Source organism: Tiliqua scincoides, chromosome 1 (assembly GCF_035046505.1).
Source record: "Tiliqua scincoides isolate rTilSci1 chromosome 1, rTilSci1.hap2, whole genome shotgun sequence".
NCBI classification, from domain to species: domain Eukaryota; kingdom Metazoa; phylum Chordata; class Lepidosauria; order Squamata; family Scincidae; genus Tiliqua; species Tiliqua scincoides.
The window spans coordinates 311,265,043-311,280,367 of record NC_089821.1 but is presented as its reverse complement, the minus strand read 5'-3'; the positions used below and the strand labels follow the sequence as shown (position 1 = coordinate 311,280,367).

The window sequence follows — 15,325 nt, the reverse complement described above, 5'->3', positions numbered from 1 at the left end:
ACAATAAACCAACAAAATACACTAACGTACGTTAACAATAAATATGCATTTGTTGCAGCTGAGCCATCCTAATCAATACAGGTATGAGCATTTTTGCCTGCAAAATGTAAAGCAAACTGATCGCACTGGACCAGAGCTATGACTCTTCTCTATTCTGGAATTAGGTGTCTGTTTTAAAAATGTCACCTTTGATGTGCTTGAGACTGGTAGAAGCAGGTAGGAACAATCCCAGGTGTGGGAATAGTTCCATTTGTGTTCACCCCATTTGCTTTCTCAGAGCAACTGGATGTTCTGCACCCAGGCAAACAGACTCAGGGCTGAATGTTCTGTTGCATTGACCCTGATAGGTGGAGAAAAAAATCCCAGTTCCACCTTGCCTGGTTTGAATGCCCAACCTCTCCTTTGTTTGTGTAGGGGTCCATCTGGCGTCAGAGCTCAGGCCTTGGATGGCGACGGGAACTTGATAGACGATTTTGTGTTTGATGGAGGCACCGGAGACATTGGCAGCCAGATTCTCCATGTCAGAAATGCTCCTTCACCTGCTGCTACCTCCTCCCTTGCCATTGCAAAAATGATCGCCAGTGAAGTGGAACGAAAATTTGAACTGTGACAGCAGCACTAAAAGCTTTGGCTTGTTCTGATTCCCTTATGACCCAGACACTGTGATTGAAGCATTGCAATCAAGGAATTCGCAGAGAAAGTTGCTTGTTTGGGGAAAAGCAGCCAGAAACAGAACTGTCGGCTAGTTTGAACAGCTTGCTCTGCAGGAGCCCCAAGCTTCACAATGTTCAAAATCTCAACGTTAATATTATACACTGGAGAGATCAGCCCGTAACTTGTGAGAGTGCTTGGAAGAGCAGTGATTCTCTCAATTTCCCCAGAAGAACTGCTTCTCTCTTGGCAAATATTTACCCCCAATGAAAGAATTGGAAGCAGGAGAAGTCACTCCTCATGCAGTGGCTGCATGCACCAACTCTCCAGTGAACTTTCTGTGTATGGAACGGGTTGACTGTGCCACCTTCCTTGCTTCACTCACTCTTGAAATCCTCTGAACAAAACAGAACAAGCTGGTGGCTGTGGATGTGCTGCGTCCCCCTTCTTCTGAGTGTGATGGTTGTATATCCTTTGCAGAGGGAACTCACAACTTTTTCCAATGCTGAATCCTGCTTGCCTGTGTGAGGTCACACAGCAAGATGACAGGGTATTGCCACCAGCAGAGAAATCATGCTATGAGCCTGCTGCAGAAAAGGGTGTCGGCTTCCCTTCCAGTTTAGCATCCAAATGCTGAAGAGAATGCAGGAAAAACTGTGGGCATCATCAGGGGGATGGTTTCCTGACCATCCCGTTAAAATGAGTGAGACCTGCATAAAGACTTCCTTGTGGATTGTGCCTTTAAGACTGAAGCCAATGGAGCAGCAGTTCATGCCATTCGCTGGCTTAGTGGGCTAATTAATCACTGTTTATTTACCTTTCCTTACTAAATTTTCACATGATACAAATTTCCAATTCTGAATGCTTCAGACATGCAAAGATCAGAATAAATATGTATTATCTCATTAAATGCTAGCCTTTTTTGTAATACACAAAGTAGAAGAGTGTATAATTGGAAGAAGGTCATCCCTGATAGGCAAGTTCATGCAAAACCTCAGTCAATCAAAGTGACTGATTCCTAGCTCACCATGTGAAATAACCTCAACCCACACATGGAACAGCAGAAGTATAAAGGCTTCAAATAAGCAGTGGCATAAAAATAGTATTAAAATACCCACAGTGGGAGCTGTTGCATGCATTTGACAGGGATCTCCCCACTCCAACGCTGGGTACTAAGCAAGTTAGCTAAAGGCATCTATCCTTACTTTGTGACGTTCAGCATATGAAACTGCCTTCTACTGAGTCAGAGCACCAGTTCATTTAGCTTGGTAGATCATAACATAAGACGAGTCTTGCTGGATCAGGCCAAAGGCCCATCTAGTCCTGCTTCTTGTATCTCACAGTGGCCCACCAGGTGCCTCAGGGAGCACACAACGTGATACCCATGTTCTGTTGCCACTCCCTTGCATCTGGCATTCAAAGAAAGGCTACTTGTAAAACCCAGAGGTCGCATACAGTCATCACGGCTTGTAACCTGTGGTGGACTTTTCCTCCATAAAGAAATATTTCATTTTGTCTGTCCTAACTCTCCCATCACTCAACTTTAGTGGATGTCCCCAGTTTTGGTGTATGTGAGAGGGAAAAGAACGATCCTCTCTCCACTCTATACAGTCCCTGTATAATTTTGTTTGTCTCAGTCATGTCCCCCCTCAGGTGCCTTTTTTTCTTGACTGAAGAGCTCAAAACACTAAAACTTTTTCCCATAATAGAGGTTCCCCAGCCCAGTAATCATTTTAGTTACTCTCTCCTGCACCTTTTCAACTATATCCTCTAGGAGACACGGTGACCACAATTGGACATAATACTCCTGATGTGGCCTTACAATCCATTTGTACAATGGCATAACATTGGCTCTTTTATTCTTAATCTCTTTTTTAATGGCGCTTTCCCCCTAACATTAACATCAAAACAGGTTGGTCACTCTTCCCCCGCAGTTTTCATAACATTTACATCCTTCACCAGGTCCTGGGTGTACTGCACAATATAAATCCAGTCACTTGTCCTCTGGTTGGCTCCATGACTAGCTGTTCTAAGGCACAGTAGTTAAACATATCAATAAATCCGCTCTCTGTTTCATGACCAGAGCATGAACTGGCCTAGTCGATATAGGGATAATTGAGAAACTTGTTGATGCCTCCCTGATTTGTTTCCTTATCTCAGAGACCTCTTCAGATATTTGCTTTGGAGAAGACTCCCACTATTACGTTGTTCTTTGGGCTTGGTAATTTAACCCACAGTGATTCTGTGACAGAGTTGGACCCCCTCCCCTTCAATTTCCACTTTGCTAGGTTCTACCCCGTCTTTGACATTGAGAGCTACTCCATCTCTCCATGGGGTAACTCACATCTCCTATGCGTTTGTAGCCCAGGACTGCAGTATCCCAGTGGTTTTCTGCATTCCACCAGGATGCCATTATGCCCCCTCTATCAGTGTTTTCCCCAGCCATCCAAATACTCCACTTGTCTTGGCTCAGAGACCTCGGGTATTTGCATAAAAACATCTATTTACTGGGTCCCCAGAGAAGGGCTGCTTGTTTGCGCCTTTATCCTTGCAGCCTCTCCTTATGCCAGACCAGCTGCTGTGTCCCACCATGTTTCCACTCCTAATTTCCAACATGTCCTTGCCAGTACTGTCTGTGCTCACTGGCAGCAGTTCTCCAGGTTTTCAGGCAGAGATGTTTCCCAGCCTCACCTGGTGATGCTGCCAAGGAGTGAAACTGGTAACATAAGAACCCTGCTGCATTGGCCAAAGTCCAGCATCTTGTTGCCCACAGTGGCCCACCAATTGCCTCTGAACCTTCTGCACGTACAGCAGTTGCTATACCACTGGATTATGGCATCTCTCTAAGAACAGTTAAGTCTTGGCAGACTGGAACAACATTTTTCCCTGCTGGTTATGCTGTATTCTGGCAAGGGAGTTCTTGCAAATGGTAGACAGTGCTAAGGAGGAAACCTGTGAAACCCGGAGCTTTGTGATCAGATTTACATAAAACTGAATTATCAGTCAAGAAGACAATTGGTTCCATTGTCTGGCTGGCTTAGGGGAGAAAGACCGGCAAGAATTGAAATAAACAAACAGGGAAGATTCATTTGCATGTGGATTGAGGTACCCAAGAGTTTCATATGTCTTCAGGTTGAATTCACAATGAGTATAAAAGATAATGGGGGGAAAATACAGTTGAACATTCATTCAATATGCAACCTAAATAGCTTCTGGAGCAGCTAACATGATGCTTTGGAACTGAACTGCCTTCCTAAGGAAAGTGACAGGAAAAGTCACCATCTGTCCAACTCTGCCTCTGATGCAGGAGACATTAAGTGTATCCCAAAGTACAGCTAGAAAGTTGAAATTCATTATTTCTGTAGTCCAGTACACCCAAACTACAAGAATATAATTGCTACCTCTTCCTCAACACTGTTTGTTCATTTCCCCATCAAAACAGGAGTTTCAAAACATACTATCCAATAGTTAATGTACTTCCACCTGATCTACAACCCAGTCCTAACAAAATCCCTGTGTAGCAGCAGAAGCAGCAGTACCAATGCACTGTGCAGCATCTTGTAGGGTATTTTTGGCTGCTGGAGGTCTCCTTGAGGTAACTTGTCCCAGAGTAAACCTCAGCAGGCCCAACTTGGACCTGTGCCAGCGATATCACTGGCACAAGTCCACATCCACCCACGTCAGGGGATCAGGCCCAGGAAGAGGATTAGCATACAAAGTGTGCCAGTGCTGCCAATCCCACCATCCCCCACCCCCACGGTTAGTAATATCAGCACTTTCTGGGCTGGGCAGGCATCTGCCAGGGTTGCTGTCACATGGCAACTGTATTGTATTGGCAACCTTCAGTCTTGAAAGACTCTGGTATCGCGATCTGAAAGGTGGTTCTGGCACAGCGTCTAGTGTGGCTGAAAAGGCCAATCCGGGAGTGACAATCCCTTCCACACTGGGAGCAAGTGCAGCCTGTCCCTGGTCTGTCTCCCTGGCTATGGGCCTTCCTTCTTTGCCTCTTTGCCTCAGACTGTTGGCCAAGTGTCTCTTCAAACTGGGAAAGGCCATGTTGCACAGCCTGCCTCCAAGCGGACCGCTCAGAGGCCAGGGTTTCCCACTTGTTGAGGTCCATCCCTAAGGCCTTCAGATCCCTCTTGCAGATGTCCTTGTATCGCAGCTGTGGTCTACCTGTAGGGCGCTTTCCTTGCACAAGTTCTCCATAGAGGAGATCCTTTGGGATCCGGCCATCATCCATTCTCACGACATGACCGAGCCAACGCAGGCGTCTCTGTTTCAGCAGTGCATACATGCTAGGGATTCCAGCGCGTTCCAGGACTGTGTTGTTAGGAACTTTGTCCTGCCAGGTGATGCCGAGAAGCTAAATAGAGCCCATGGGGTACAGTGGATACCCCAAAATTGGGCTGGATAGGAAAGACAAAATTCTTGCTCAACTCAGACAAGTCAATGCGTGTATTTTGTTGAGTCCCCAACCTTGTGGATTTATGTGCTGTTTTGGAATTCCGTTATTTGTCTTATGTAAACTGCTTTGAAAACTTTTTTGGTTGAAAAGCGTCGCCACAGGTAGCCAAGCACACGCCAATCTCACAGATAAGTCGAGGGCAGAGTGAGCCGGAATCATGGAATTTTCCTATGACCCTTGGATAAGTTGGTGGGGGGAGGTTTTTTTGTTTAAAACTTAGGGGGGTGTTGGAAAAGGCAAGCTCAGAACAGAGCCCCAAAAGCACAAGAAGAGGGGAAGTAAGAGAGGAGTGAGCTGGGTCATGCTGAGCTTCAGGGAGGGGAGGGGAGGGAGGGGAGGGGGACAATAAGCACCTCTGCAGGCCTCCTGTCATCTGTGGATACCATGCTGAGGACCCCAGATGGATGATTCACACCTGAGCACAGTCTCATCTAGTGGAAAGTATTACTCATAGAGCTCAAGTGTTAATTGGTTTAATTGTTAATCTGCTAAACATTTATAAAATATTAAAGATGTTCTTTCTTTCAGTGGTAACTTTTGGTTATTAAACTGCAAGCTGTCTCATATTTCCTTCAGTATCTCAAAAAGTCACCCATATTTAGCTTTTATAAAATGCACATTTATTTACAGGTAAGCAATTCACTCATGAATTGGTTTAAAGGCAGATAATTAACCAGCTCAAATACTTCAGCAGTTGAAAGCCTTGTGGCCTAATCCCATTGCTGGTCAATGCCAGCGCACCACCAAGCACACCAGCATAAAGGCAGCCCCCTGTTGTGGAAGCCTCTTCTCTGGTGGCAGCTGCATAGGATGCTGGTGCAGCAGCTGGAAAGCTGTGTGCCACTGGCAATGTGGTGCAGACCAGCTGCCAGCCCACTGCGCCCGTGGACAGGTGGGAAAGGGGCGTGGGGCGGCGCAGAGCCAGTAGTCTCAGATCATGAAACCCCATCCCAGACATGCCCCCAGCAGCTCCTCTGAGCTACACAAGCAAAAGAGCTATATAGCTCTGAGGAGTCCCAGAGGGGACTGTGCAGTATTTCCATCCCTCCGGTAAGTATTTCCAGAAAATGCTATGGTAAGTATTTCCCTCCCTTCACCCCTCTCGACTGGCCTGTCCACCAGTGCATTAAATGTAGAGGACATCATCCACCGGCCATCAGCAACCCTGCATCCATCCTTGCATAGGACTGGTCATTTAATCATACTGAAGGTGATGTGAAATAGCCTGATAGCTCTGATCTGGGATGGCTCAACGACACCTTAGTCGTTGCTTGATCTCACAGCTGTCAAACAAGAAATGTGCATTTGTAAACAGGACTTAAACCTTCACCTAATCTATAGTTCATAAAAGCAAAGAAATAAGGAGCTGGTATAGTGTTATGAAAAATATTAATTATCCAAGCATATAAACCACAAAGTATATAGGTTTCCCTATTTTTATTCTGCGGTCCTTGTTCCTGGGAGTCTTACGTTTGCTCTTCTAGTCTCTCCATATTCCAAGGCCCTCCTCTGTAGCTGGGCAATTTAGCTTTCAGAGGTCTCTAATCTCTTTGGGGCACCTGAAGTCCTGGCCATCACACATTTCTCGTTTTACAAATGATTAATCACTGTGCCAAGGGTGGTGGTGGTGGGTCACTGCTCATCATGCAGGTCATGATGTCTCAAGTGAATGATGAGAGGACTTGATGGACTGGACACCCTCCTCACATTTCTGAAAGGAAGATTCTTCTGTCTGCTGACAATGAGAGAGCAACAACTTGCCAGTGTTTAGATTGACCCAGCTTCCTTCCAGCACAGAAACAGGAGTGTAAGGCAGCAGATTCTCATTGTCTATGTCTGCATACGCCATGGATGATTCCATGCTCAGCAGGGTAGATTCACTGGGAAGGGTACTTAGCACCTTCTCAGCCTCATCGGTCCCCGGCAATTCTCCCCAAGGTTGCTCAAGGCTAAAGTCTGAGTCCTCATCTTGTGATGGGCGACTGCCATGGTGGGATTCTTGACCTGCCGGCACCAGGTTGCCACTGCGAGACCCTGGCTGTGTGCCAGCTCCTGGTTGGGCTGGACCTCTTTCAGCTACTCCTCTGGAGTCTTCTAGGAGCAAAGTCAGAGAGGTTTGCTGACTATGGCTTATCAGGACTTTTCCTGTTTTCCTGTTCAGCCAGATTCCATCTTCTAGAGAAATTATACTGTATGTCTGCAGTGCCTCATCTTCACCTTCTGTATATAATGATGGTGAACTCTTCAGTGTTGCTTTGCTTTCAGACTCCTTGGGCGGCTGACTTTGGCTCTCTGGTGTTTTACCTATGCTGTTGCTATACTGATATCCATCAGTCCCAGACTGATGGCTTTCTTGGGGTTCCTGCTCCACATCAAACTTGCTGCCTGTTTGGGGCTCTGGCACTTCTGCTTGTTGGATGTCAGACCGGGACCCCATTGCCTGTTGGCTTCCCCTTCGGGACTCTGACAATACTCCCGGTTGGCTTCCCTTTTGGGACACCTGAATAGCGGCTTGCTGGCTGCTCCTTTGAGACACTGACACTACTGCCTGCTGACTGCCCTTTTGGGACCTCAGTCCCTCTGGTTGTTGGCTGACCTTACGGGATTCTGACAGTACTCCCTGTTGGCTAGCCCGTCGGGACTCAGACATTATCACCTGTTGGCTTCCCCGTCGAGACTCAGACACTACTGCCTGTTGATCTTCCTTTTGGGACTCTGACACTACCTCCTGTTGGCCTCCGCTTCGGGATTCTGACACCACCACTTGTTGGCTTCCCCTTCGGGACTCAGGTACCACTGCCTGTTGACTTTCCTTTTGGGACTCTGACCATACCTTCTGTTGGCTTCCCCTTCGGGACTCTGATGCAGCCTCCTGTTGGCTTCCCTTTCGGGACTCAGATACCACTGCCTGTTGGCTTCCCCTTCGGGACTCTGATGCTACCTCCAGTTGGTTTCCCTTTGGGGACTCTGATGGAACTGCATGTTGGCTTCCCTTTCGGGACTCTGATGTTACCACCTGTTGGCTTCCCCTTTGGGATTCTGATGCTACCTCCTGTTGGCTTCCCTTTTGGGACTCTGATGGTTCCTCCTGTTGGCTTCCCTTTCGGGACTCTGATGGTACTGCCTGTTGGCTTCCCCTTCGGGATTCTGATGCTAACTCCTGTTGACTTTCCTTTCGGGACTCTGATGGTACCGCCTGTTGGCTTCCCTTTCGGGACTCTGATTGTACCGCCTGTTGGCTTCCCTTTCGGGACTCTGCTGGTACCACCTGTTGGCTTCCCCTTCGGGATTCTGATGCTACTTCCTGTTGACTTTCCTTTTGGGACTCAGATACTACTGCCTGTTGGCTTCCCCTTCGGGATTCTGATGCTAACTCCTGTTGACTTTCCTTTCGGGACTCTGATTGTACCGCCTGTTGGCTTCCCTTTCGGGACTCTGATGGTACCGCCTGTTGGCTTCCCTTTCGGGACTCTGATGGTACCGCCTGTTGGCTTCCCCTTCGGGATTCTGATGCTACTTCCTGTTGACTTTCCATTCGGGACTCTGATGGTACCACCTGTTGGCTTCCCTTTCGGGACTCTGATTGTACCGCCTGTTGGCTTCCCTTTCGGGACTCTGATGGTACCGCCTGTTGGCTTCCCCTTCGGGATTCTGATGCTACTTCCTGTTGACTTTCCTTTCGGGACTCAGATACCACTGCCTGTTGGCTTCCCCTTCGGGACTCTGATGGTACCGTCTGTTGGCTTCCCCTTCGGTATTCTGATGCTACTTCCTGTTGACTTTCCTTTCGGGACTCAGATACCACTGCCTGTTGGCTTCCCTTTCGGGACTCTGATGGTACCGCCTGTTGGCTTCCCCTTCGGGATTCTGATGCTAACTCCTGTTGACTTTCCTTTCGGGACTCTGATGGTACCACCTGTTGGCTTCCCTTTCGGGACTCTGATGGTACCGCCTGTTGGATTTCCTTTCGGGACTCAGATACCACTGCCTGTTGACTTCCCCTTCGGGACTCTGATGGTACCTCCTGTTGGCCTCCCTTTCGGAACTCTGATGGTACTGCCTGTTGGCTTCCCTTTCGGGACTCTGATGTTACCACCTGTTGGCTTCCCCTTCGGGAATCTGATGCTACCTCCTGTTGGCTTCCCTTTCGGGACTCTGATGGTACTGCCTGTTGGCTTCCCCTTCGGGAATCTGATGCTACCTCCTGTTGGCTTCCCCTTTGGGACTCTGATGCTACTTCCTGTTGACTTTCCTTTTGAGACTCTGATGGTACTGCCTGTTGGCTTCCCCTTCGGGACTCTGCTGGTACCACCTGTTGGCTTCCCCTTCGGGACTCTGATGCTACTTCCTGTTGACTTTCCTTTCGGGACTCAGATACCACTGCCTGTTGGCTTCCCCTTCGGGACTCTGATGGTACTGCCTGTTGGCTTCCCCTTCGGGATTCTGATGCTACTTCCTGTTGACTTTCCTTTCGGGACTCTGATGGTACTGCCTGTTGGCTTCCCCTTTGGGACTCTGATGGTACTGCCTGTTGGCTTCCCCTTCGGGATGCTGATGCTACTTCCTGTTGACTTTCCTTTCGGGACTCAGATACCACTGCCTGTTGGCTTTCCTTTCGGGACTCTGATGGTACCACCTGTTGGCTTTCCTTTCGGGACTCTGATGGTACCGCCTGTTGGCTTCCCCTTCGGGACTCTGATGGTACTGCCTGTTGGCTTCCCCTTCGGGACTCTGATGGTACCGCCTGTTGGCTTCCCCTTCGGGACTCTGATGGTACCGCCTGTTGGCTTCCCCTTCGGGACTCTGATGGTACCGCCTGTTGGCTTCCCCTTCGGGACTCTGATGGTACCGCCTGTTGGCTTCCCCTTCGGGACTCTGATGGTACCGCCTGTTGGCTTTCCTTTCGGGACTCTGATGGTACCACCTGTTGGCTTTCCTTTCGGGACTCTGATGGTACCGCCTGTTGGCTTCCCCTTCGGGACTCTGATGGTACTGCCTGTTGGCTTCCCCTTCGGGACTCTGATGGTACTGCCTGTTGGCTTCCCCTTCGGGACTCTGATGGTACCGCCCGTTGGCTTCCCCTTCGGGATTCTGATGCTAACTCCTGTTGGTTTCCCCTTCGGGACTCTGTTGCTACTGCCTGTTGGCTTTCCCTACGGGACTCTGATGCTACCTCCTGTTGGCTTTCCCTTTGGGGCTCTGCTGCTACTGCCTTTTGGCTTCTCCTTCGGGACTCTGACACTACTGTCTGTTGGCTTTCCCTATGGGACTCTGACATGACCTCCTGTTGGCTTCCCTTCCGGGTCTCAGACTCTCCCTCCTGTTGGCTTCCCCTTCGGGACTCTGCCACTACCACCTGTTGGCTTCTCCTTCGGGACTCTGTCACTACTGCCTGTTGGCTTCCCCTTCGGGACTCTGACACTACCTCCTGTAGGCTCTCTCTTTGGGACTGTGCCACTAGAGGTTCCTGTTTAAACAGCTGCTGCACTTCTTGTTCAGCTTTGTCACTCTCAAGATAGACTGGCTGTTCAATCAACTCTGCTGTTACTGCTTGTCTCTCAGCCTGGGATTCATTCTTGGCGAGGGGCTGCTGTTCCAGGGCATCATTTACAGCACCCTCCTGGCTAGAAGGTTGCTCAGGCTCTTTTTTCTCTGCTTGTGGGACAGGACTTCTTGCCAAGCTTCCTTTTGGCGAAAGCTTGAGCTTCCTTGCGATATAATCCTGAAGCCAGCTCCTCTCCGTCTGCTGACTGCTACTTCTCATTAATTTTCCAGTTCTCCTGTTTATCCAGGTATTTATTTCCAGTGAAATGATGCTATATGTCTGCTGAGCTTTCACAGAAAAAGGTTTCTGTTTGGGTTGGGGGGGCTCATTTTCAAGAGCTGTAGGCACTTCAGGTTCTTTTTCAGGCTCTTTTTCAGCATCCAACTTGTATTCTGGACCTAGAAGCTCCTGGCTGCCTCTCTGAGACTCCTGGCTGAGGGGTTGCTCTCTGGCACTGGAAGATTTTTCTACAATTAATTGTTGACTGCCCTCCTGGGTCTGTGGTAGTTCCTCCTGACTGCTTCCCTGGAACTGTGGCAACTCTGCTTGTTGACTACCCCTTTGGGACTCTGGCATAGCAGGCTGTTTGCTGGCCCTGTGAGACTTGGGAGTCGCAGCCAGTTCACTAACCCTCCGGGACTCAGGCATGGCAGGCAAGTCACTTGACCTCCGGGACTCGGGAACTGCAGGCTGTTCACTCACCCTCCGGGACTCAGGCACAGCAGGAAGTTTGCTCACCCTCTGGGACTCAGGCACAGCAGGAAGTTCGCTCACCCTCCGGGACTCAGGCACGGCAGGAAGTTCGCTCACCCTCCGGGACTCAGGCACAGTAGAAAGTTCGCTCACCCTCCGGGACTCAGGCACGGCAGGAAGTTCACTCACCCTCCGGGACTCAGGTACAGCAGGAACTTCGCTCACCCTCCGGGACTCAGGCATGGCAGGAAGTTCGCTCACCCTCTGGGACTCAGGCACGGCAGGCTGTTCGCTCCAGGACTCGGGCACTGTAGGCTGTTCACTCACCCTCTGGGACTCGGGCACAGCAGTCAGTTTGCTCACCCTTCGGGATTCAGGCATAGCGGGCAGTTCACTTGCTCTCCGGGACTCTGACACAGCAGGCTGTTCGCTCACCCTCCGGGACTCAGACAGGGATGGTGGTGCACTTGCCCTCCGGGACTCTGGCCCAGCAGGCTGTTCACTCACCCACTGGGACTCGGGCAGGGAGGGTGGTGCACTCACCCTCCGGGACTCAGGCACAGCAGACTGTTCGCTCATCCTTCGGGACTCAGGCATGGCAGGCTGTTTGCTGACCCTCTGAGACTCGGGCACGGCAGGCTGTTCACTCACTCTCCGGGACTCGAACACGGCGGGCTGTTTGCTCATCCTCCGGGACTCAGATACTGCAGGCTGTTCGTTCATCCTTTGGGACTCGGGCATGGCGGGCTGCTCAATTACCTTCTGAGACTCGGGCACAGCAGCCTGTTCACTTCCCCTCCAGGACTCAGGCACTGCAGGCTGTTTGCTTACCCTCCGAGACTCCGGCACGGTGGGCTGTTCGCTCATCCTGTGGTACTCAGGCACTGCAGGCTGTTCGCTTACCCTCCGGGACTCGGGCATGGTGGGCTGTATGCTGGCCCTGGAGGACTTGGGTACAGTAGACTGTTCACTCACCCTCCGGGACTCGGGCATGGCAGGCTGTACGCTAGCCCTGCGGGACTCGGGCATGGCGAACTGTTCCCTGGCCTGCGGAGACTCGGGCACTTTGGACTGTTCACTCACTATACCGGACTCCAGCACAGGAGGCTGTTTTTTAATTTCTTTTTCACGTTCAGAGCATGTTGACTCTTGACCCTCAGGCTCACCACTCCTTGAGACCTTTTCTTTGCTGGCTAGTTTCTTCTTTTTCTTCTCTGCACGAGACCGGATCCAACTTTCATTAGTCTGCTGGCTCTGATTTCTCACCAATTTGCCCGTTCTTCGGTTTAACCAGTCATTTCCTTCCAAAGAAATGATGCTATAGGTCTGCTGTGCAAAGGAAGCTTTATCTTGGACTTGTGTCGTCTTGCTCTCAGGAGCAGCCGGTGCTCCAGGCTCTTTACCTTTCCCTGTCTGGTATCCTTCTGCCTCTGGTGGCTCCTGGTGCCCATGTGGAGATTCCTGGCCCGTTGCCTGCTGATCATCATGTTGAGATTCTTGTGCATCAAACCGATCTGACCCATGTTGCAAATTCCTTAATTCCAATGAGGGGCTGCTCTGGGGCACGTTTTCTTCAAGTTGCTGATTAGTGGGGCCAGAGTCTTGCAGCTGAGCTGGGAGTGTGCCCCGACGGAGCTCTTCATTCTCACTCTGCGTGCTGCCCCTGAGGACCTCTCCTAATTCAGATGGGAGGCTGCTCCGATGGAGCCCTTGAATCTCGCGTTGTTGGATGCTGGGGAAGGAATCATGCAAGTGTGTTGGAAGGCTGCCTCGATGAGTGTCAGGCTGCCTGCTGCCATGGTAGGGATGTTCAAGTGCTGCACTGTTCCTTTTACTACCAGCGACATCTATCTGCAAACACTTTTCTAGCAGTTCCTTTCTCAGGCTCTCGGCACTGTCTGTCTGCTGACCCTGGTCAATTTTGTTTTTGCGAACTTTCCTACGTCGCTTTGTTCTTTGCTCTTCTGATTTGGATTTTTCTAGTTGCTGGATGCTTTGGCGAGATGCCTGAACTATCAGCAGTTCACTATCAATCCTAGATTCCTGTTTCTCTGGATCTTGAATGCTGTGACGGGATTCCAGGACTGCAGCCTGCCAACTACCGCATCGCGAACCCTGTTCTTCCGGCTGTTGAATGCTGTGACGGGATTCCTGGACTGCAGCCTGCCAACTACCGCGTCGCGATCCCTGTTCTTCCGGCTGTTGGATGCTGTGATGGGATTCCTGGACTGCAGCCTGCCAACTACCGCGTCGCGATCCCTGTTCTTCCGGCTGTTGGATGCTGTGACGGGATTCCTGGACTGCAGCCTGCAAACTACCGCGTCGCGATCCCTGTTCTTCTGCCTGTTGGATGCTGTGATGGGATTCCTGGACTGCAGCCTGCAAACTACCACGTCGCGATCCCTGTTCTTCTGCCTGTTGGATGCTGTGACGGGATTCCTGGACTGCAGCCTGCCAACTACCGCGTCGCGATCCCTGTTCTTCCGGCTGTTGGATGCTGTGATGGGATTCCTGGACTGCAGCCTGCAAACTACCACGTCGCGATCCCTGTTCTTCTGCCTGTTGGATGCTGTGACGGGATTCCTGGACTGCAGCCTGCAAACTACCGCATCGCGATCCCTGTTCTTCCGGCTGTTGGATGCTGTGATGGGATTCCTGGACTGCAGCCTGCCAACTACCGCGTCGCGATCCCTGTTCTTCCGACTGTTGGATGCTGTGACGGGATTCCTGGACTGCAGCCTGCCAACTACCGCGTCGCGATCCCTGTTCTTCCGGCTTTTGGATGGTGTGATGGGATTCCTGGACTGCAGCCTGCCAACTACCGCGTCGCGATCCCTGTTCTTCCGGCTGTTGGATGCTGTGATGGGATTCCTGGACTGCAGCCTGCAAACTACCGCGTCGCGATCCCTGTTCTTCTGCCTGTTGGATGCTGTGACGGGATTCCTGGACTTCAGCCTGCCAACTACCGCGTCGCGACCCCTGTTCTTCCGACTGTTGGATGCTGTGACGGGATTCCTGGACTGCAGCCTGCAAACTACCACGTCGCGATCCCTGTTCTTCTGCCTGTTGGATGCTGTGACGGGATTCCTGGACTGCAGCCTGCCAACTACCGCGTCGCGATCCCTGTTCTTCTGCCTGTTGGATGCTGTGATGGGATTCCTGGACTGCAGCCTGCCAACTACTGCGTCGCGATCCCTGTTCTTCTGCCTGTTGGATGCTGTGACGGGATTCCTGGACTGCAGCCTGCCAACTACCGAGCTGCGATTCCTGTTCCACCGGCTGTTGGATGCTGTGGCGAGATTCCTGGACTGCAGCCTGCCAACTACCACGTCGCGATTCCTGTTCCTCTGGCCGTTGAATGCTGTGGCGAGATTCCTGGACTGCAGCTTCTTGACTACCATGCCGTGATTCCTGTTCCTCCAGCTGTTGAATGCTGTGGCGAGATTCCTGGACTGCAGCTTCTTGAGTACCACATCGTGATTCCTGTTCCTCCGGCTGATGAATGCTGTGGCGAGATTCCTGGACTACAGCCTGCCGACTATCGCGTCGTGATTCCTGTTCTTCTGGCTGTGGGATGCTGTGGCGGGATTCCTGTACTGCAGCCTGCTGACTACCACGTCGCGATTCCTGTTCCACCGGCTGTTGAATGCTGTGGTGAGATTCCTGGACTGCAGCCTGCCGACTGCCACGCCGCGATTCCTGTTCCTCCAGCTGTTGAATGCTGTGGTGAGATTCGTGGACTGCAGCTTCTTGACTACCATGCCGCGGTTCCTTCGGCTGTTGAATGCTGTGGCGAGATTCCTGGACTGCAGCCTGCCGACTACCACGTCGCGATTCCTGTTCCTCTGGCTGTTGAATGCTGTGGCGAGATTCCTTTACTAAAGCTTGCCGACTACTGTGCCGCGATTCCTGTTCTTCCGGCTGTTGAATGCTGTGGTGAGATTCCTGGACTGCAGCCTGCCAACTAC

The 15,325-nt window shown here is 50.9% G+C and overlaps 1 protein-coding gene across 2 annotated transcripts in view; it reads left to right on the top strand.

Moving 5' to 3' along the window:
- Positions 1 to 1,561, top strand: part of L2HGDH (L-2-hydroxyglutarate dehydrogenase) — a 17,296-nt gene extending 15,735 nt beyond the window's left edge. For both annotated transcript variants that reach the window (XM_066630236.1, XM_066630244.1), the window contains one exon: positions 415 to 1,561. In XM_066630236.1, the coding sequence (XP_066486333.1) occupies positions 415 to 610 (196 nt within the window). In that variant the 3' untranslated portion in view covers positions 611 to 1,561. The remainder of the gene's footprint in view (positions 1 to 414) is intronic.
- Positions 1,562 to 15,325: the final 13,764 nt, after the last annotated feature.